This window comes from Accipiter gentilis, chromosome 24 (assembly GCF_929443795.1).
Source record: "Accipiter gentilis chromosome 24, bAccGen1.1, whole genome shotgun sequence".
NCBI lineage: Eukaryota > Metazoa > Chordata > Aves > Accipitriformes > Accipitridae > Astur > Astur gentilis.
Window position 1 is genome coordinate 8,611,208 of NC_064903.1, and position 24,153 is coordinate 8,635,360.

General features: G+C 39.9%; 1 protein-coding gene across 2 annotated transcripts in view; it reads left to right on the forward strand.

Moving 5' to 3' along the window:
- IL1RAPL2 (interleukin 1 receptor accessory protein like 2) overlaps window positions 1–24,153 on the forward strand; it is a 487,221-nt gene that overhangs the window by 355,042 nt on the left and 108,026 nt on the right. For both annotated transcript variants that reach the window (XM_049827421.1, XM_049827420.1), the window contains exon 6: window positions 18,802–18,876. In XM_049827421.1, the coding sequence (XP_049683378.1) occupies window positions 18,802–18,876 (75 nt within the window). The remainder of the gene's footprint in view (window positions 1–18,801; window positions 18,877–24,153) is intronic.

Genomic DNA, 24,153 nt, shown 5'->3' on the forward strand with positions numbered 1-24,153 from the left:
TTTTGTGTGATTTCGTAAGGGAAATAACACTAATGAAGAGGAGAATGGCAAGTCTGTTTTTCTTCAGTCATGCCATGCTAGTATAGCTAGTATGACATGCTAGTAGTGTCAGTCGAACTCCTGCTGCATATGGGTTTATTATAAATGTGCCACTTAAAATAGCTTGACCTGGGATTTGGCACACACATATTTCAGCCTGGGAGTAGTCATTTACTTGCCCACATTTTGGAAGCTGGTGATTTATAAATTTCAAATGTACAAAAGTGCTCCACAGATTTCAGCAGTATGTGAAGTGCGTGTCCAGCCCAGCAGGTGTTTGCAGAACAGAGAAGTGATTTACGCTCATGCTAAATGTCAAGCATATGCAATGGCTGCAGGTCTTTGAGCTAAGGTTCAACCAAAGACGAGGCTTAGGATTTGGATAGAGTTAGGACAGAGACAAAGCCTAATGCTCTAGTTGGAGTGGGGCTGAGAAGGGAATGCCAAAGGAAAAGAGACCGTTCTTCTGGAGCTTGCATTGGAAACTTTCTTGCCAGAGCTGGAGCTTTGTCGTTCAGCATGTGCCGACAACTCTTTTCTCACAGAGGCCATGTTCTGCACAATGCTATGTGGCAGGCAGTCTCGGCTGACATTGGCTCACAAGCTGTTTTTGTTGCTTATTTTCTGTACCAAGTCCATGGAGGCTGCAGTTGCAGCTGTAATTTCATTTGAACTGGTATAAGTGTGGAGCAACCCTGAATCGTGGCGTTCAGGAGCAGAAATTACCTGTCGAGTGGTGTTACTAAGTAGAGATAGGAAGTACTCCCTGTTGTTCCAGTCTCAAAATACTACTGCAGTTGTCTTACTCCTGTTTTCCCTGGCCATAGCTTTAACATATAGTAGAGTAGAAGTTCACCCATTTACCTTAAATGTTGGTATAAAACAGGTTGTACATTTGGATAAGTGAACAGGGAACTCTCAAACTGCATCTCTGTGTGTTTTTTCCATCTTCTCTTTCAGTTTAGGCAATACCTCAAATCTGTTTGTCTGTTGTATAGGTTTGGATTTGAGCATAGGGTTTTCTTGAACCTCATTCACACAAGTACCGTATCTTGCAAGACATCCAGTCTTGAACGGCTCTTCCATTGTCTTGGAGGCCTTAGTCTGCCAACCCGAAGGAAGCCCACTTGTGTGGGAACAGACAGTTCACGTAAGAAAGAATACCTACAGCTGAGTTCTGCAAGGGATGGGCTATTCCTCTTTTGAAAGCTGTGACATAGGAGATACTAATAGTAGTTTGGTTCTCTCCAGATTCCTGAGAATATCAGGGGGGTTAAAAAATACAAAACCAAAAGTTAAGGCTCTAGCTGCTGCAGCTGTGAAAGAAGCTTTCAGAACTAATGTGAGTTTAAATTAGGAAGTTTTATCTGCCTGAATCTGAAGCTTCAAAATGTAAGAGTCATTTCAGTCAATTCAGTTGCTTAATGAAATAATGAAAGCATCATACGAAATTATGCAAAACCAGGGGAAATTCAATATCCTGAAACCCTACACCCAGATTAATCAAATTAATGGCAAGGTATAAAAGGATGCATTTGGGAGATTATGTAGAAATTCAGCTGTGTAGGGTTTTAAGAGCCTTGGTAAGGGAAGATGAGCCTTTGCTAAGTGCTGTAAGGCAATTTTCTCAGTACAGTAGTTAAATATAAGATTTTGGGGAAAAGAAGTGATGTGATTTTTTTTTCTCTTTTTTTTTGGCCTACAAACCTCCTCAACACATTTGTTTTAGATTGGAGGAAGTTAAATATGCTTCAAAGAGATTGTCTTAATTTTCTGAAATAAAAATATATAACTATGTTTCATATAGGAAAAATGTCACACCAAGGTGTTCCTATTTAGGGAGAAGAGGTCTGTTACTCTTCACTTTTTTTTTTAAAACTAAAACTGAATTTGACATTAATTTACAAACAGTCTCAGGCAACCAATAACATTTCTATTCCTTCAGAAACCATTTGTCTGAAAAAATTAAACTGGGCTCCTACCTTGAATATTTGAGAACTGCTCAGTGTTCAAACAGTGTGAAGATATAATTGGACTCTCCTAGTTTCAGCTTCTTACTATCATATTTTAAATAGAACAAAAAATATGCAGAAGTGAAAAAAGAAAGGAATTAAAACCTGAGAAGGGTGAGGTCTGGGAAAGGATGTCATACACCCAAAACTTACAATGAATTTTTTGAATTAAAAAATGTGCTTTCCAAGAGTACCAACAAAAATGAACACTAAGAATCAGATACCTTACTGCTAAACTATTACCCTTAAAAATTTGGGAACTTGGAATTCAGGTGCCAAATTTGCTCTCCTCTGCTGTGCCAGCACTTAGAGTCATCCCACTTGCACCACAGAAAGTTGAGAGTCTAAAACCATAAAGGATCAAGATAAATAGCAGCATGACAATAATCAGCCCAAAGCTTCTGTCTGCTTACCCTGAATGTGCTCACTTGTGATACTGCAGCCTCATCTCTCGAAGGAAACATCTCCAGATGAAATTTACTTCACTAGAGGGATTTGGACTGGAAAGTTTCCTGATCTGAGGGTTTTTCCCTCTCTTAAAACTGTGCTCTCCCTGCAGCAGTCCAAAATGCACTGATTAATACGAGACTAGGCCTTTACCTAGGGCATAAGGAAAGCACTGCTTCATCGGTGGTGGAAAGCTTGCTCCCATAAGGGCATCTTGTCAAATGGAAAGCTTGCTCCCATAAGGGCATCTTGTCACAGCCCACATCTCACATCGCAGTTTCCTGTACAGAGAGCCCCTCAAGGAAATGCTCCATCCCCAAATCTGTGTGCTTCTCTCAGTGCATCTCTTGACAGTCCCCAGGGCTTTTACTTGTACTGTACGTGCCTCTCCTGTTCCCACTTAGGATCCCTCATACTTGTTTCCCAAAGGAGGCATTTCAGTGTGTGATATTGGTAAATCATCCTTCTCAGAGGCAGAGGGAATTGGGAAGGAGGAGGAAAGGGCACTTGTGTGCTGTTAGAGGGATGGAAGGAGCACACTCCGTTCTGCTGTTTGCTCCCACAGCGGTGTGGATTTGGGGATTTTGAGCAATCCCCGGTGGATGTCACTCGCCTCGATCCAGGTTTTCCAAACATGCTGACAACAGCAGAGATGAGCACCAGCGAGAAACACATGCTCCTCTGAAGACAATTCATCAAAGCCCATTTGTTACGACTAAGAGCGATCAGCGTACAAAAGAGACAGTGACATCTCTTGAGTGAAGATAACGTGAGGAGAGAGAATGAGCAAGTTTCCTTAGATGCAGCCTAAGCTCCTACCAAGTCAGTTTGCCTGCGCCGGCCAGCTCAGCTTGGTCGTGATAAAGAGCATCGGCCTCAGCCACCACGGTCACGGCGAGCACAGAGACTCCTGACTCCAAGCTTCCTGCTTCTCTCATGACTCACATCAGAGTCAGGTTCTTTAACCTAAAAAATAGGGCTGCAGAATAATCCTTGTTGATTCGTTTCCATTTCAAGTAAGCATAAATCGTATTGCTAAGTCCTCTGTCATGGTCCTGTGGGCACTGGGCTGCAGAGGGCTGGGTCTTGGGGAGAACTCCGATTGCCTCGGAGGTAGTTCACATATTATTAAAGGAAATGTCAGGCTGCCAGCTAAAGATGGAGAGATGGTAGTTTGTGATAGACATGTTTGTAAAATCTGGGAGGAAAATATTGGGGAGGAAGATGGGGGGAGAAAATCTGCTCCGTTAGACATCTGTGTATTGAAAGTGACAATATTGAATATTACTAGCAGGAAAATGTATCATGTATTAAATTAATGTACCATATTATGGGGTGCTTTTATACAGCAATTTGGCACTCTTGGTGAAGTTTTGTATTGAGAAATAATAAAGAAAATTCTAGTGTAAAATATGCTACCTTCAACATTCATAAAACAAGCCATACTTTAAAGGACCCAATCCTGTTCATATCCACAGAAATGGAAACTTTGCCATTGACTTCCATGGAATTAAGGTCAGCTACAAAACGATCAATTAAATAGGATTCCAAGAATGATTTACAGTCCCCACGATATTCATTTTCACCCCGTTAGTGTTCCTTTTCGTTAGTGTGACCTTCAGTCTTGCATAGTGAAATGCTCATTGCTCCAAACCATGACATAACATGATGAGAATACAACTGATAAGGCAATGATCTGAATCAAACAAGATAGTACCAGTGCACAGGAACTTTTTGTACAGTACAGTGGATTCCACACAGGAACTTTTTGTACAGTACGGTGGACTCCTGGCCCACACCTTGTAGTGGTTTTGGACACCCTGTCAATATAAAACCTGTATAATTTCTAATAAATTAGTTAATGTGTAGGTTGAGGAATCAAAATATTTTTTATAAGATCTATTTGATTGCTGATCATTTTTAAAGTACTTCAAGGACTAAACTATAGCATCCAGACATATAATTGGGGGGTGGGGGGGCGGGGAGGAGGGTGTGTGAAATTAATGTTGGTTTGCTTTTCCGAATAAAAATATCTAGCTTTGGATCTATCAGACAAATGGAAAACAAACAAAGGGCTAATCCCAGTGGAACAGGAATTCAGTTATGAGCCATCAATATCATAGACCTTGGAAATCTTGACTTGCAGTTTCCATTGAAAAATAGAGATGTTTGATGTAGTGACAGATGATATACTATACTGTATTTTCTTTTTCTATTGCTGTTGGAATTGTATATTTAGTGAATTAGTCGTGATTGATGATAGTGTTTTAAGGACTTGCTAGTTCTTTCTGGGAGAAGATGGCATATTTTAACTATATTAATGGTTTGAGACTTAAGGATAGCACCATATATTTTTGTAATCTTTCAGCAGCGAAGCCACAATTTATACAAATGGATTCACTCTGTCTTTAGCTCAAGCAACTCTGACAAAAGATGTCATTTGAAGTAATGTTGCTCATCATTCACAGACGCAAAAGCTTAAGGCTCTATTGCTTTGGTATGAAACTGCATTGGAGTTTTCAACTCCTTGCAAGATCAGTATATGGTGTTAATGATAATTTAACTGTTTTATGCAGCTCCACATTACACTATAGAACACAAAGGTGCTTATTTGCCAACAGAAAGGGATATACTAATTTGAGATTATGTAAGAGGAGAAAAACATTTCAGCCACTACTCAGAATTCCCTAAATGTCGGCTCTGGAACAGTTAAAAAATAGTGCTACCACACACATTCAGCCAAAATTGCCTATTTACAGTACAGTATATTAGATCCCTTTACAGCACCTTGGTAAGGAAGCACATCATTGCAGAATAATGCCAAGGGCTGGGAAAGGGCTCTGATTTTTACTTTGGTATATTAGCTGAAATGGAGCCCAATCCTGCAGTTGCATTTGAATACTCCCTTTTGTTGTGATATCAGTAATGCATGTACAGGGACCCATCTCTGGATGGGTAATAGTCAACAAAAGCATGGTACAAAAAGTAGTCTTGAGACACAATCTGAGAATAGTAACAGATTAAGACAGATGTTCTGCCTTGAAAGTGTATCTAACATTACTGCTACACTGTGGTTTTGCTTCTGTGATCCAACCTTTTTACACTGCCGCTATGCTTTTACTACTAAAAAAAACCCCAAACAACAACCAAACCAGCCCTTCCTTTCTCTATTTAATCCACTGGTTCTGTAAAAAGCAATGATATCCTATAGTTTGTAGATAAGTGATAGATCTTTATATAGTACCTACTTTACAAGTGTGCTGACACACAATGATTTTCTTTAATTATCACTTAAAATCTGGGAGAGCAAGTGATAATATTTCCCACCTGTAATTCTGTATTTAGATTATCACCATATTACCCTGTTAAAACACTTTGTTCCGTAATTATTAATCCAAATAGTGATCCTCTTCTGAGAAACTGTCATGCTCTTTAGCTATGCATCTCACATCTTTCAGTTTAAAAGGTTGTCTTACATTTCTAGAAAACAGACCTTAGAATTGAAGTAAAAGACTTGATGAACAAGTTATAATCTTCTTTCCTGTAATACGTAAAACATGATTGATAACTATTGTGCATCAGAAGGAGTTGGTGGGCATGTACATGTTGAACAGAGAGAACTGAACGTGGTGCATAATACATTTTAAAGCAGACAACAAAACAGAGAAAAATTTTTTGAATGGGGGTAAGTGGTGGGTAAAGCAATCACATGTACCCAGGGCAGGTTATCACACTCACTGTATCATGAATGTGACAAGTAATGCAGCCTTTACTGTTTCCTACACTGCCACTGCTGAGTTTGTGCCCAGCTTCTCCATCAGCCAGTCATCCCATCCTTTGGGACTGAAGTATTATGGATGGACAGAAATTTATATTTTTTATTTGGGAGGAAATTTGTGGGGTTTTTTCCCTCAGGCTTTTGCTGTCATTTTACATTGGAATAAAAGCCAAAATTCTCAAAATTCCCCTCTTACAGGGACACCGGAAGAATGCCACTTGAGAATACTGTTTCAGAAAGAAATAAAGTTTCAGGGTTTGTTGCTTGAACATTGTTCCATGAGCTGGGGCAGTAGTACTAAATAATCATAGATAAGATATAAAATGGCAGTCAAAATAGTATGTTGAGTTTCATTTGAATGATGTAGTTTAAATGTAATGGCAGTTACTACCTAGAACAGATTGAATCATCTTGTTCTCTTGTTGAAAATGTCAAAGCAAAATCTTAAATTGCTTCAACACATGACAAACAGAAGACACTTTCAACAGGAAAAGGAAGTGTCAAGCAGGTTCGTTACAAGAAGCTGACAAAATTGTATGAAAAATTTCTCAGAAATTATATTCCTGGTGCAAAACTTATATCTGGCTGCTGGAAAGAAGCATTGGAAAACCTACAAGCTGGGTAATGAATGGTCTTCTGAGAACAGCAGAGAAATGTAGAAGCTGAGGAAAGTGGTCTCTGTTTTGCGCTGCTTCACCAACAGTGTCCCAGTGGCTGAGGGGCAGGAGCAATGCTGATTTCTGTCGTGGCAGCTGGATGGAGAAATTGCAGGAGAACAGAAACCCCCCCTCCAGGAGTCTGCAATATGTGCAAGTAGTTCAGGCGGAGCCAGGCGGAGTATCTAGGTATTTGGGCAGCCCATCGGTATCGTGTCCGTGCACCATTCACAGACAGCTTGTACTGCCTTGTCCACCAATGCTGGGGGGAGCGAGTTCCCCTTCCCACACACTTTGTGTGTGTAGCCCTGGCTGAGAGGAAACTTGGTGCCAATTTGTTAATGAAAATGGCTCTTTCTTTCTGTTTGTTTTTGGTGGGTTTTTTTTTCCTTTTTTTTTCTTGATTTAAAGATTATCTTCATCTTTTAGTAAAGAATGGAGGAACTATACTTAAGGATTAAATCCTTATCTGCAGCCATTTGAAGTGCCTGTGGGACTGTTTAATCTCACATTTCAGGGGATTTGGAAGCTAGGCCCTCCTGCAGTTTCTGCTGCATACAGTATAACCTGTGCCCAATTTGACCTGTGGGACAGGTACAATCCATCGCTTACTCTGCTGTCAAGTTTTTTTTATGCTCCTCTGATGTCTGGTGTGTTGACAGCCTGCTTAGCAACGGTCACATAGATTTGAAACAAGTATAGTCCCAAAGACCTTTTTTTGGCTATGCCTTCACTCTTTTCCATTGCTTTTAGTGTTGCCACAAGGTCTTTGAATTGTTTCACCGGGAAGTTAATTTGTTCCTCTCAGCTGTGCTGTGTGTCACTGGGCTTGTTAACAGGGCTGCACAGAGATGCACCAGTGGGCACTGGAATGACATTTGTCCTCATGCTTTTTGTATGTATAGCTCTCTGTGCAGGCTTTAGTCATGTTCCCCTTGGAGATTTGCCTGCCATTCATTGCATCTCCACTGACCATTAAGCATTTTCAAGTAATATGTTAGTCTTAAAATATTACTTTTTTTTTGTTGAGTAGTTGCCTCCTGTAAACCTGATGCATGGGGGTGAGAGTGTGCCCACTGACTTAGGATGTGAATCATTTATCTGAAACTTGTTTTATCAAAGCTATGAAGTTTCCCATAGCGTCTTTCTCTGAGGCAGTGCTTTGCACGTTTGGTGTATTTTTGTGAAAAAGAAATTGCGTTCTTGGATCAGAAGACTTCCCTATGTTTGACAGTAGCTGAAAGACTCAGGTCCCACACTGATCACCAGGGAGCTATTCTGATTCCCATCAGGTGGTATAAACTCTGATGGAAGTGGTGAAAGGCAGCAGTGCTGACTCTGAAAATGGGTCGTCCCGCCAGAGATTTCTGTGGATGCTACTTTTTTTGTTAATTCTTTTAAATCCTTTGCCTCAAATAAGAAGACAAATTTCATGGGATAGCTATCTCCTTCATTTCTTAAAGCATTGTCTTTCATCAGAAGATTTACATTTTCTTGATCTTTGGTCATGAGGCAGGATAAACAGTAGCGAGTGTATCTATGGTTTCTTTACAAGCCTATGTTATGCCTGCTTTTATTCATTTTCCTGTTCATCCAACCAATAATGATATGATTCAGCTCAATCTTTTCTTAACAATGCTACATGTGCTTAGTGAATAATACAATTCAAAACTTCTTCAGTGGTAAAATGAAAAAAATAATAGCAAAACCTGGTGGAATATATTTTGCAGCTTTTGAAGGCAAATTAAGAGACAAAGAACCTACATAAATATTGTATAAACATTTTATGAAAAGGTTTTCCTTGTCAAGTATAGTAACATTTTTCATCATTGTAGGAAGCTTTGGAAGCCAGGGTGCTAATCCAAAGAATGCATCAGAATTAATAGGCTGAATGGGGCAGGGTGAAACCTATTTATTAACCCTCTACGTAGCAAAATCAATTGGCAAGAGGTGACTTAACAGAAGTTCCATGTTTCTTATTTGTGATTGTCATTCATCTAAAAAACTTAACAAGTGAAATTCCTTCTAAACGTTGTTTACAGTATGGCAGCTTTGAAATTGTAATGGTCCTGCTGAACATCAAAGCAGGCTGACCTGTTACACTGTGCAACATCTAATCATGTCCAAAGTACAAGTTTTCAATGGTTTCTACTGCCTTTGAGACTTCAAGTGAAATACATTTTTAACGTTGATCTTCAGTAGCTCTGTCCTCTTCTTTGAAAAATTGCACAGGAACGTTTGGTCTGTGACAAAGGTTTTGCCTCAGGGCTATCTCAGGGCACAGGTAAGCCATGCAGCTGCCTGAAACAGGAAACTAAGAGAGGTGGCAAAATGGCACCAGCTCCTCCTTAGCCTTCGACTGTGCCGTGCAGTGGCTGGAGGCTGCTATTGAACTTGGAGATGGCTTTTCCCAGCACCCATTGTTTTGCCTAGATATAGTACCATAGCTGCTTAATACTTAGCTCAGCTGGCATTCATCGTCCACAATAATTCTCTTTTGATACACTTCCTATATTTAATACGAGGTTTTTAGTTTCAGAGAATAATGGATTGCTTTGAGTTTTATTAAAAGAGCGCATAAAATCCACTCCATGATAATTCATGTTGCTGGGGTTGTGCTGTGGTGCAGTAGTTCACTGTGCACGAGTGGTCAAATTGATCATGGAATATTAATTGGTTGTGGACTGCAGGCTTTTGGTACTCTGGCTGTAGGCTGACAAGAATGATAGCTTTCATTTGCATGCAAAGTCTCCAGCTGTCCCTTCAAGATGGATGATGGGATCTGGCTTCATCCGTCACCACTTCTTCACTTTTTTATGAGAAAGAAAGAAAAAGAATTGAAAAAGCCAAAAGATAAAATGTCATAAAATGTTCTTTGCAGATCTCCTTGAAATAGAGGGTAATTTCAAGCATCTTATTTCTGCTCAGAGTCCAAGAGAAACATTTTGAGTGCAGTTGAAATGATGTGTCCTTTGTGCTAAATACACTCCGTTCATTAAATAAAGCACACTCCATTTGAGATTTTCCTGAATTATATTGCAGGGAAATGTAATTTACATTTAGTAACAATTTATTACACTTTTTTCTCTACTTCAGAGGAAACTCATGCTTGCTTCATAAAAGAAAGCTGCATGATCCACATTTAGGAAAGGAATAAAATGATCATGCATAATCTATGAAATTTAGAAATGCAGTGAAAAGAAAGGTGTGTTGGCAACCATAGGAGTAAGGGAACTTGATAGCATCAGTACGGTGAGACCCTTGCTAACACAGAATTCTACTTTCCAGCACCCACCTTGCAATGACTCTAGTGACTTCAGTGACCGTAACCCCTACCATCAGTGTCACTGAATGTTTCACATCAGGAGATGTCAGCTGCCTGACAATAGTCAGCTGCCACTGGCGTCTAACATGTATATTGGAGTAGTGTTAAGTGTTCAGCCCTGTTGTAATTACTTTGTGATGGGCACCTTGTGGGATTTTGCCATCTGTGCTTCAGTAACGTGCAAGCTATGCTATTGTTTCTATTCCACTTCACCAGAGTCCTAAGTCGTATTCTGTTCCATAAGTCCCACCCAAATCTCACCGTTTCATTTTCTACAGCCCTACAAGACTTGATTGCCTTGTAAGAAGGGGGAAGAAGGCCCCGCACAAATCTGAAAACTAGAAGATCCCCAACCCAAAATCTAGTTCATGTCTACTTTTCTTAACATTACCGTGAATTCAGCAGAGTTCATCTGGCACCTGATGCTCCTGCTCTTCTGTCCAAAGCAGTTAAAGCAGTTTGCCTATCTCCATGCACTCTGATAGCATCCCGTGTGATGAAGGTGAGAACGGCAGAAAGACTTCTTGTTCAGAGATGATTTCATACCTGTAATTGCCAGCTTCTGTTACTAGTTTTAAACAGTTACCACATGGGCTGCAAGGTCATGCCTGCAGCAGAAGCTGTTGGAGCAGCTGGCAAGAAAAGGACAGACACAGCTAGTTGTTTGGGATTTTGACTGCTTTCAAAGTCAAGGGGGCCACAGCCATGGCCAGCTTCTTCTTGGTGCCAGTAGTATGACCTGTCAAACATGGGTCTGTTCCAAGTCATTGAGGACTTAATGGGTTAGAATCAAAACCACCAGTAATGATCCAAGAGCATTTGAGTGCCTCAAAATTCATTTCCCTTGTGAGCTGCATTTCACCATGGACACAGCATCTTCCTTAAAACTGTGATTGTGTTGTCCTTCTATGTCATAAAAAGAATTCATGTGATGAATTCCAATTATTTACTGCTAATATAAAAATGCTAAACTCTTTCTTGCAGAAAATTGTCCCACAGAGGCAGACCAAACAGCATATTAATGCACTCTTGATCCTAGGTAGAGTTTTCAAAAAGTGATATTCATGGTGATGGTGGCAGAGGCATGCAGTTGCTATATCATTTCACCCCATTGTCCCAAAAGATGCATTTCCTGCTCGAATAGTAATAAATAGAGAAACACTAGTTGTCACTGGTTAATGACTCCTGGCTTCCACACAAGTTCTGAGTTTATCGAGTTTGAGTTTATTGAGAATAAGTGTTCAGTGTTTATTTTCAAAGGTGGAGACATTTATCCTTTGACAAGATTTTGTTGCAATGGCTTTATTTCTGTTACAGCAAATGACGGATGAAGGTGCAATCATTTTGTCAGCTTGATACTGTAGTGAAGGAAAGGCAGCACAATACCTGAACGCTGAAAAAGTGTGTTTTGACTGACTGGCAGAACGCACTACAATACAGCTAATCAGGGAACAGTGTCCCCATACCATAGCCTCACAAAACTGCATTTTTATGAATGAGTTGCTGTATGTAGTTTTCCACTGCTTTTCACCTTGTGTGGTAATTTACTGCTGTGCCAAGAAAATGAAAAGCAATCGTTGTGATCTGGTATCAGGACTTGCCGGTGAACGTGTGTTAGAGGCTCAGTCCACAAACTATACTTATTACAAGTCCAGGTGGGAACCCTTGGCTCTTTAGACAAGCTTTTAACGCTACAAGTGCACAGTTCAGTCCCTGGCAGCCAAGACTATAGCTGTCACATTTACATTTACATCTGCAAAATTGGCTCACACATTTGCTTAGGTGTAAGCAGCAACATGAAAGACAAAGCAGTAGCAGGTCAGGCCTGAAGCATTTTACTGTCAGCCATTGAGAAATCTATTGGCACAGGCTGGGATTTCAGATGAGCCAAATGTAGTTAGGAACGTATTTTTTAAAAGGTGTAATGCTGGGCTTCTCTAAGCAACATGTGCCCTCTGGTTAGCATATTGATTTAGTGTTTAGTGCACACAGTTAGTTCCATCTTCATCTATGGTGTAAAAGTTGCAATGTCACTGCCAAGATTTTTGGATGCCAAAGTAGATCTAAGCCATGCCTGGAAGCAAGTGTATTTGAACTAGGAGTGAACAAAATCTTAACTTCGGGTGTGAGATGATTTCAGATTAAGGATTTGGCATGCTGTTATTTGCTCCAGAGGATGCTATTCAAACAGATTGGTGCTCCTGTCAAAAGGTTAGCCAGATTCTTGATTGAATGATACTAGAGGCTCTGTGCTAATTAATGGTGGGAAAATGCCAGATCCTTTGATTGAAGGAAGTAGGTTGGCATGTAATTGTCTCATAGAAGATTTGAAACAATTTTGTTAGATTCCCTGCATTCTACTTCATATTTGGCTAATTTTTCCTTTCATCATTGCAAATTACATGAACAAATGTTCAGGAGGTACATCAATAGCAAAATTACAGAACAGCAAATGTACTTTGGGTGCTTATCACAAGAAGAGGAGAAGTCATTATCCACCCTGAGGAAGAAGAAGAAAACCCTTCCCCAGCATTTGACCAGTTCTTAGCCACGTTTGAGTTAACATTTTTAGCTTTCTGCCTTCATCTCATGTAGAAGAGTTGTCTGGTCTGGAAAACAGTCCAGCTGTGCTGAGTCACAAGAAAGAGGCCCTTCAGATCATAAGCAGCTGGATTTCAGTGCATGATGCTGGTGCTGACTGGCTACACACTGGCAGCAATGCAGGTCCTTGGAGCACAGGTGATGCGTGTTGGCTTAGATCATGCCTTGGCATGGCACAGGGGGAAGGTGCTCTGCATTAAATTCAGAAGTGGTGTTTAGCTGAGCCACTCAAAAATTGCAGTAAGAGACTTGTGTTCATCGTAGTAATGGCTTGGGCTCTCTGTCTCTTGCTGTGGTTGCTGCAAAAGAAGTCTGACTGGGGTGCGGAGAGTACTGTGAGGCTGCTGCAGAGGGAAGGTAGGAAATAGTGTAGGGAGCTGTGTCAAATAACAAACTATGAAGGAATAGCTGCTTACTGAGATACCTGGCAGTTCTTCTAGCTGGTTATCATTGCTTATCCCTAAGTAATGATATCATAAGGCTGTTCGTTTTCAACTGCTTTGTGCTTTTTCAAGAGAACTCATTAGTATGTCAGGTATATGTTTGAATATGGAAAGAGAGATTTTTGAAACAGTAAGGCTGTGGTGTGAAAAAAATAGTCTCTAGGCTCTTATGTTGCATTAGCACTTAGAGGCAGGAGCTACTCCAAGGTTGTTTTCTTCTTCAGTTGGTCCTGCAGGTAGCTAGACATTGCCCTGTGCAGCAAGTCATGCTCTCCCTTGTCTGCTAAAGATCACTGTGTAACTAATTGAAGAGGCCAAATCTTTTGCAGGTCTCTTTTCTAATTTTCTGAGGCACTTCTCCTGGGACAGCATATTCCTTGTGCCTATGAAAAAGAGGGAATAAAAGTGTCATGTGTTCTGGGAAAGAAAATGCACCTGGATGAACAGTTGCAGGGGGTCAGATCAGTGTATTGGTTTGTATAACACTGCACCTTTAAATCTCTTATGGAAAAAAACCATGACAAGTGTTGTTGAAATCACAGCAACTTGACTATTGTTTTAAAGTTTGTGTATTAATTTCTAATGGGGTGAATATAAGCGTAGGAGGAAACAGCACTTTAGGCAGTCTTCTAGAAGTCTGGCTGCTAAGCAGCCTCTGGCCATGTCCGCCAGGCTCTTATGGGAGGCACACGCATTGCTAGGTGCCTCTGGGTAAAGAAATGTCTTTCCAGCTTATCATCTAGCACCTGTGACTTCAGGTGATGCCCCAAGTAGCTTGGTGTTACCCTGGGATAAAGCATAGAAGCCCTGTGTGAGCCCTCCTCTCAGTCTTAATTCGTTAGTGTACTGTATCAGCTGATAACTTGCATAAACAAATGCAGCCAAAGCTGTCCCAGCCTGTTCATGGGATGAAATCCTAGAACAGCAAGTAAAGTCAAAGAAACCCCTTAGTGTGCTGCATTGTCAGGCCTAGTATCTTGCAAAGGTAGGCCTGTCTGTGTGATAGCAGGAATTGTTGCTTTGGGGAGCTAATATCATCCCTGTTCTAGTAGCTTCACCATGTAAGTATTGCTGCTCAGAGCAACCCAGGGGTATGGCATGTTCCAAGGGGGTTGGGGAAAAAAAAAAAGTAGATAGCTGTATCCCAGCTCTTCCTGTGACACTTAATGAGGTATATTCATATTTCTTTGCAGAAGTACTGCTATACCTTTAATAGTAGGAAGAGTGTTTGCAGTGCATTTAGTTGTTTTAATTTAAAGTGGTTTTGTGGGAGGTGAAGTAAGAGCTCGATGAGAATGCATAATACTGGTAGCTTTGTTAATGCTGTTACTGTATCAACATGTCTTTAACTTTTTGTTCTGCTTCCCCTTCTAGCAAGGCTGGAAATCAGAGTGGCACATATCTATAAAACTGTTTGAGAATTAAAGAAACTTCACTTAGAGGAATGGGCATTTGAATAAAGGTTGTCTATGGACTTTGGTCAAGTAAAGAGATCATGAAAGATTAGAATCCCTCATAGCTGAGAATATCATGTACTGCCTTACTGTTTAAGAAGGACCAAAAGTGAATTTCATAAGGTGAATAAGTGATCTGATGTCTGACCTCTAAAATAAGAATGGCTTTTGTTTTCTGTAAACACATATGACATTGAAGAGCCAGCAGTTAATTGCCTTCTAGACTCAAAATCCCTTTGGGCCATTTCAGTTCCTACGTAAAGAGCTCTGACAGGCTGCCAGTTCATTATAATGATTACTCTCCAAGAACAATATGGCAAAATATAACCATTTAAAATGTGACATGCAGGAGCACATTTGGAAAACATCTGAAGACTGCAAATAAAGCGAAGGGAAACAAGGGGAAGCCGCGGTCAGATTGGCTTGCGAGAGTTGCAAGTAGGAATGAGATATGAAAAGAACATTAAGCAAGGAAAGCCTGAGCATGCTGGCACTGTATGGCTGCAGCTACCCTAGCAAGTTTTCTCCATGTCCTACAATACACACAGAGTACAATTTAGTACCAGAGTTGAAAAATAATAATATAAGAAAAGCCTAAAGGTAGCAACAAAACCCTGAAAAACTAAGAAAAAAGTGTTGGTAGTATACCAGAAAGTGAAACTCTGTTGAGGCACTTCATAAAGTACAAGGGACCATGCTCAACTGGGATGCAAGGTTTTGGGAGGTTTGGGCTTTTTCCTCCATCCACATCCACCCCCCCATCAAATTTCCACCCAAAACAAAATCTACCTGTTATATCAAGTTGTTTAGAATTGCATTCTCAAGCTGGTCCTTTTCCCCATTTTTAGCTTTTATTTATGAGGTCTTGTGTGTGCTGAGCTTTAAACACATCATAATGTCTCCTGAAGGAGTCCTGTAAATGGTCAGCGAGAGGCTTTCTTGTTCTAACCTAGTCTGGACAAAAGGCTTGATTCTGTTAGTACTGGGCTTAAATCCCCAAACCCCTTTGCAGCCACTGTGACCTTTCTACTCCCTCCAGCATGTTTTGCAGCAGGCCTGTGTGGAAGCTGCAGCAAATAGCTGCATGTGTCTGGCAGTAGGCCATTCTCTTCTCTCTGTGCTGAGCATTCTGGGGTACTCTTGCATTTAGATACAGGCCAACGTGTTGTCTTCCTAAGAAGTCTGAATTGTGCACTTCCTAGGCCAAAATGCACTTTCTAGAGATTTTTGGCTCATTCTTTTAAGATGTTACTGACCTCAGTTGCACAGAGCCAGTTAAGAACATTGTTAAATTTTTAATACCTTTGTAGTACTTCCTTTTCCTCTCTCCTTCCAGCAGGTGTTCTGAGGAAGTCTGCCTAGACAGTATAAAAACCAATAAAGAAACCAAAACCAAAATTGCAGAAAAGCAATGTTGTCAGGTTGTGACTCTAGTGATGAGGTTCCCCCTCAGCAGATGCCAGGGCTAGACAACACTACCTCTAATTTTCTGTGATGAGTTGAGAGAAAATGGCAAGCAATACCTATGAAGAGGTCCTTCTTACAGCTGGCAGCGGGTTACAGCTCAACTAATGTAACTCTAGTCTAATGGCTCTTGCTTCTGGCTAACTTAGTATTTACTGACAGGGAGTTTTCATGTGAGAAACTAGAGTTAAGAAAAGCAGAGCCCTTGCACATGTTGAACAGAAGAATGTCAGTACTGAAAATGTAGTCTCACTCTCATGTTCCCTCTTACCAAATGTTCTGACTATCAGCATATTGGAACTTCCTGGAGAATGTATGTTTTTCCTGGAGTGTTGGGAATGAGCTTTGCTCGAAGCAGGTGTGACCTTCACTTGAGAAACTTGCTGCTTGAATTAGGGTGGGATTTGTGGAGAAGCTGGAGAAACAGTTATCCATCTTCCCCTGGATGCAATGGGAATTTATGAGAAAGAGCGCCACAAAAACTTTTAGCAGTTTAAAAGCATATGTTGCTTAAAAAATCATCAGTGCAATGTTCTCCAAAGTCCCTTGGGTCTGATGAACAAAACTCCTACTTAGATGTGTTCAGCTTTGGTTAGGATTGAAATTCCTTAAAAAGCAAGTAGTTAGACCATATGCGTGTAGGTTTGGCAGTACTTTTGTCTTATTCTCTAATGACATTCAGTTGACTTAGGTGCATTAGCACAGCAAATTAATTATTTGTTTCTGCTAGAAATTTTCTACTCACAGGCTAATCCCCCACATAATGCAATCGTACAGGTAGCCTTGATGTTGCTTCTGGGTCAATCTTGTGACTTTGCATTAGATGAGCATTTTTGAACTGCTGAATTTTCATTAACAGATTTTCCCATTTATCTTTCATTCTGAGCCCTGCTTGTGATTTTAGTCTTAATAACACACTGTTTAAATCACTTTGGAGATTCCTGTGTTGTCCTTGTAGGTAAACTGTACAAGGAGTTCTTCTTACAAACACACATGATTTTGATCTGAAATGTTGGCTGCTGACTTGTTACTGAAATGCCTATTTTGTGATAAACAAAGCATGGCTGTAGCATCAGTGGAAGAAACCCTATTTTCATTTAAATGGAACTGGGGAAGCGGATTGTGCTGACAGTCAATTGTTAAGGAGTTTAAAAAAACAGTGTCAACTGTAAAGCAAAATCAAACAGGTATTTCTTTAATACAGTTTGTAATTTTCTGTAGATGTGGATGTAAAAATGTTTTGTAGGCTGACTTTTTTTTTTTTTTTTTTTCTTTGTAGCAGAATAATTCAGCTATCTCCAATTTCATGCAGCTGTCATTTGATAGCTGGTTATTAGAGCCACATTAGTGAACTGTATGACTGTTGCACCTCTGCTTCAGCCACTCAGCCAGCTTGCTTTAAAGTCCTAGGGAAAGTGTACTGAGCTATTCACTCGTGCTGAAGCAGACTGGTGGAGAGATGTCCTCCCAGCATGCCAATGCCTCAGGCTGAGTTGGGAGCGTAGGCTAGGAGCTTGCAGAGCTCAAGGTCCCTGCGCTTGGTTCGTGGAGACGTGCTGCCCCAGCCACGGGCAACTTCCAGCTTGAGCTACCAAACCTCTGGGTAGGCTTGTTTGCTATCAAATCAGTAAGTTCTGAGGCTTCTGAGGAGATCAGGGCAATTTTGCCTTACTCTTTTATTGAAAAATGCAAATCCATTTTACAAACTCGGATCAAATAATTTCAGGTGATTAATTTTAACTGGAAAAGTTTTGAAGTGATTTTGAAATGTTTAATTTCATGTGGCACAAGATGCTGTATTTGATTAAAAACAGTTCTCCCTGTCTCCAGGAATACTCGGTCATTTATTTCAAGCTAGACCCAACTCACAAAACCTGTTTGCACTGTCTGGCACTAAGCTCTCAAACCGGGTCACAAAGCCTGTGTCTGTAGCTGTGCTGTTCAGTAGTAGTATTATCTGTGACTGTCTGTCCTCATGGCTGGAGCAGTCACCTGCTAGGACCAGGCTGGGGTATTGTTTTTCCTGCTCTCAGATGGAGATACTTCTGTATAGCAGAAGGCAGGGGCCCCACTCGGGCTTTGAGAGAGGGTCCAGGTGCCCCACCTGGTTGGGTGGGAGTGTAAGCTAGAAGTGAAGCTGCTGGGGTTCATCAGACAAAATTATGTGCAAGTTTTCTTTGAGCATCTAAATACTGTTTTGAGCAGGCATAAAGACATGCTGGGACTGGTCACACTGAAATAGATTTGGTTGGCATTTCGAATTAATTGTGTTAACTTTGCAAGGTGAGGATCTAAAATGCTTCATCTAGTTATTATATGTAGATTAAAATTGAGAAATGGAGTTTGTTTTGCTGCTTTGTATTAAAAATGTAATTCTTGAAATAGCTCATTTCTGTTGAACCAGTGGGCCAGCACAGCCACTAGGAAAGCAGTAACACATTGGAAGTGTAATAGCTGTATTACGTAATACATGTTTACATGCCATCAAGTGTACAAACATTTGATTGCTTACATGACAGAGCTTTTCTTTTGCAGTCATTGGTCTCAATTTTTCCATTACATTTTGTCATTTTCTTTTCTAGCTTTACTCACAGACAAACCTCCAAAGCCATTGTTCCCCATGGAGAACCAGCCAACTGTTATAGATGTCCAGCTGGGTAAGTCCCCTTCTGGGAATAATAGATCCTAAACTTCCACTCTGGTAGCAGATGGGAAAAATTGAAAGTGGTAAGAAAGGTTTAGTGGTACTGTTATTACATGCAGATCAATTTGCAGCTTTTCATTTATAACTGTAGAATTTACTGCCATGGCAATTTCAAAGAATGAACTTGTATAGCATCAGGGGATGGCAGTACTAATTGGTTACATTGGGTATTAAATATAAAGCACTGATGCTCTTTTTAATATATGATTGGTAGAGTAATATATGTCTACATTGGTGCTGTATTGATCAGTTGATGTTCACCCTAAGACAAATACTCTCATAAAGGAAGTGCTGATTCCTTTAAAAGTTAATGTAAAACAGTGCATTTTCAGGTTGTTCTGAATGCTTATCAGAAAGGGCTTTTGACTAAAATGCTTGTATGCTTTCTCACTCCTGTTATATATTCTTCTGTGAATGTACATCTCCAAATCTCAGCTGGGAGCCTGTATTTTCTCTCATGTTGAGAAACTCTACTGTTAGAGAGTTCTGCTAACTTTGAGGAACTGTGGGACATATTGGTGCTGAAAGAACTGCTTGGCTTTGAAGTTCCAGAGGGTTTTTTTTCAGTGACTTGCAAATAGATCTCCAATTTTGAGAGGTAGAATTGGAGTTGCTGTTGAGGACTATAGCACCATGAGCTCAAATCACAAGAGGTGTGTTGTAGATGTGGATTATTCACCCTGTGCTGAAGCTGTGGCACTTTCCTTCTTGAGCTTGACTCTCTTCTTCCTTTCATACCAAAGCTGGCTAGGATTCAGTAGTGGAATTGAGTTTAAAGGCAAGCAGGGTCAGAAAGAAACATTTTAAGTGTGCTGATAACATTGTGGTAGAGCTGGCTGTTTGTTTTTGTGAAACTCTACAGGGTCCTACTTGAGCTGAGTACAAAGGCACGTCCTTGTTCTTAAACCAGGTTCCTAACAATTTCAGTGAAGCATTTAGGATGCTATGAAGTATCTAAAAATGGGGCTTAAATTCTTGAATGTGGTTGTTGAATTGTGGTGAGAATATGAATTATTTGTGACCTTAGCTAATCTTAAAGATTAGCTTTCTCTCATATACCTGAATTGCCTCAGGACCCTGTAAGGGCTTGCACAGGGAAGACAGCGATAGATCTGAGAAGCAGCTCTGCAGACGGGAGTGTATGTGCATACTCAGGTTCCCCACCACAGGATTCACATGTCTGTAGCTGAGCAGAAATTGGCCCTAAAAGGGGAAAACACGAAATGGGTCTGAAGCCATAGTCAAAAGCACACCAGGATTAACAGCAAAAGACAGTTGTCGAAGTTTGGATCAGCCCAAAAAGCTGAATTCATTCTCCTGGTCCAGCTTCTTAAAAGTCAACTTTCTAATGATTTCCTTTGGGAGCAAACTGTCCCTGCATACATCTGTGTAATAAAGGCACTCACAGAGTACACATCTTTGTTTCCTGCATTTTTATTCCATCTTCATTTTCTCTTCCAATTTTCCCTGTTCCATCAGGACTCTTGGTTTTGCACTGAATTTCTTCTTTTTTCTGCATGAAAACATTTTGTTCTGACTGATTAAAAAGAGGTTTGATTAAAAAAAAAATGAAAACAAACAAACCCCCTCCTCTCCTTGGAGATATGGCTCAGTAATAGGATTTTGGAATATCTCTAGAGGGAAATATAAATCTTGCATCTTTATATGCTGGAATGTAATCCATTAGTTGTCCCCTAAGATCAGGGAATTTACATATGGTGGTTTTTTTCTGATATGTTAATGGGTTTGTTTATTGCCACTAAACCATATTCATATTGTATGTAAGAGATTAATGCTTATGAAAGAACCTGAACTTATTTCTTTAACATACAATGAAGTTCATTGATTTCCCTCTTGATTTTAAATGGCAAATAGATAGAGCCAGAAAATTCTCAGGGAGCACCTTCGTCTTGTGGAGGCCACCTGCAGCTTTGGGCTGGGAGGCTGTGCTGACCCCTGCAGTATGCTGCCAGACCCTCACGATGTACTAGAGCTTTGCAGGAAAGCGAATGATTTGATTGCGGCAAAGTAACGGAGGAGAAAGTTGTATGTAAGGTCATCTGCTGGAATACTTTTCTGAAATCTTGTTTAAGCTCCTAGGAGTTTTGAACAAGTGACATTCTTCAGTATTTTATTAGAAATCAAAGCAAAGTTTCTGTGTTTTACAGGGCTTTTAGCCCATGGAGTCAAATCACCCAATATGCCTGCTTTTTCCAGTGGTTGTGCAAGTATGAATGTGCCACTATACTACAAAAGAAATGGAGTTTAATCCATCTACTTGTTCTGCAGAGATTATTTTAGATTTCTATTGAAAAACTAATCTTTAAAGAAATAGCTGTCTTTGCTCTATAAGCAGAGGAGATTAATAATTATTTACTGTCTTTAACCTTAATGGTTAGCACAATGCAATGCAAAATCTTCCTAGAACTCTAGGCAGTGGCCTAACTATTTAGCAGCTTATTTGACCTCATTGCAGACTTCAGTGTTCACCTTTTGGCTTTCAGCTTTTATAAGAAGGTTCAAATGAAAATAGGTATGCACAATTCTTATCGACAGTGGATGAAAGAGTTCCTTCAGGCTTCAAACATGGTCCAGAGCCTGCCTTGTTCTTCTTAAGGAGCATGAATATACTTTTTGCTTTTTCTCTTTTCCTTTGGAATGTGACAGACATCAAACCCAACCCCGTCAAGGTTAGAGAGAAGCAGAAACTGGAATTAGCTTCTTTCTTGTTTTCCATATTTGCTTGTGCTGGAGAAACAGAGCCAAAGAGAGGAGGGTTGACAGGAGGACAAAAGAGCATCCCAGAGGACTAGAGAAATAGTCCAAAACAATTTCACTGTCTCAGATGCTTTACCAGGTCAGTTAATCACTTTATCTCCGGGCCGACCTAGAAAATAATGACAGATTTTTTTTTCATTGTTCATTTGCTGCTTCCTTGTCATAAAAACAAAACTAAAAAAAAAGCCTTTTTATTTGTTTTCTAGCTCTTTGCAGTGGGGTCAATGTAGTAATAGCTCTTGATTGCCTAGTATGCAGCACATTTAATCTTATTAAATCTTGGTTTTTACAAATAATCTTTATTTGTACTGTATAGTATATGTTTTTGCAAATATATGACATTAATCTGATAATATCCTGTTCTTCCTGAAAAAAGATATCCCTGATTTATCTTCATGACATTAAAATCAAATTTGGTACTGTGAGCCAAAATACATATAGGTCTTCTGCCTAGGAGATGGTGTGGCTCTAGCAGAAGGCCCTTAAGATTGCATTTGAAGAATTTTGTGCCATAACTCTATACTCCTACAAACTCTGTTTGTAAAATGTGACTATCTCCCATGTAAAGCTCTGAATGTGAATTTATTAAAGCTTATGCTGCTGTGATTCAAAGTAGTTGTTCAAAGACACCTTTGTTTAGAGCAGGAACTTGCTGTTGCTTTCATTGACCATATAAAACTAAGCATGTATATGGATTGTTCATACCAAATCCCTGAGGTTAGAGAACTACTTATGTACTGATACTTATGTGATTTAGAAAAGTAAAGATCAAAACCTCAGTCAGAAGTCTTGAGGCTGTGGTGCAGTAAGTTTTAAAGATCTGTTATCTATTTTCACATACAGCTGTTTTGACAGTAAGTGGAGCACGCTGTGCTGTTAACTGTTAAGATGACATGTTGGTACATCACTGCTGATTTCTTAATTTACTTTTTAAATTCTTCTCCAGCTAACTTTGTTCACTCTTAGTGCTTTAAGAACATGGAAAGAAAGATAACCAATCCTTTGTGTTTTGATTACATGATTACAGAGTACGTTTCTTCTCTGAACTAGCTCCTTTGCACAATTCTGGTAGCACCAAGGAGCCAAAAACTGACTGATACATAGGTAGCTGTGAGTTATTGCACTGCCAGCTCTCAGCTTGTGTAAAAGCAGCACAGCAGGGGCATAAGCATTTGCAGAAGAAAGGATGCACCGTTGTGCTCTGCTGATTCTTGGCTGGACAAGGATCTGTAAGCATCTTGTAGGAGCTCTGTCTAGCTAGTCTATGTATAAGCAGCTCCCAGAGTCATCTAGCTTGCACCATGGCTGCTATTTTACGCTTGTGTGTTCCGCAGAGTATCAAAAAAGCTAAGAATACAGTACCAAAATAGAAGCTAAGTCTGTCTGTTAATTCTGTGCCATGTATTACAGTGACAGCAATGTTAAGTTAGCTTTTTCCTTATGAATGAGTTAGTTGAGACTGGAATGAGTGTTTGCATGTTTGTGTCTATATTAATTGAATATATCATTGCTTTTCAACTGTGTACTGGTTTTGTTTTCAGGCATTTACTTAAGAAATGTAGCAGGAGTCTTAGAAAACAAAACAAGAAACATCTATGTTAATTCATTTACTGAACAGGGAAAATGTCAAGGGGTTTAACTCACTTTTGTCATGGTCGTTTCTCTGCCTCTGAAGATGCTGAGGAAAGAAAACACATAGTTTATGAGGATTCTCATTTTTCCTCATAGCTGACCTGTTCAGAAAGATTTTGTTTCTAGAAGATTTAACAGTCCAGTTCCTTGGGACTAGTTATTAAGCAGATCAATAGAGCTACTGTAAAACAAGTGCAAGGGAATATACAAAGTTACATCTGCTGACAGGTATGGGAATAAAATAAAAATAGTTTAAAAAAATGTCCTTTTTGTTTGAAGCACTGGCTGGAAGAAGTTATTTGGGAAGTGAAAATCCATGCATTTGCTGACATTTTTAAGATACTACATTCACTGTCCACAGTCTTAATTTTCACTGAGGCCTCAGTTTTAATCTTAAAAATAAGTAATAATGATTAAAAAAAAAAATAATCTGCAAGATCTTTCAGAGACATCCATTTCATACCAAGTCTGTCTATTCAAGACAATCCAGCAGTGTCTGTCATTACTGATTTGCTGATTAAATCATGCTTTCTTCATATTTAAAGATACAGGTATTTGATATACATCATAGTTGAATAGAGTGGTGATCTTGTACAAAAAACAGTACAGAAATTTTGAACTGTAAAGTAATTCAAACAGCAAGTGATTTGAAAGCAAACTTAGGAAGGAATTCTCATTAGTGTGTTTGCAGTGTGAAAAGAGCACTGATACTCTGCCGTGGTCAGGCCTCTGAGTGTTGTGTGCGTGCCTTTGATTTGCTGTTTGATTAAATGATCGCATATGATGCCTACTCAGGAATGTAGCAGGTACATGTGAAAAA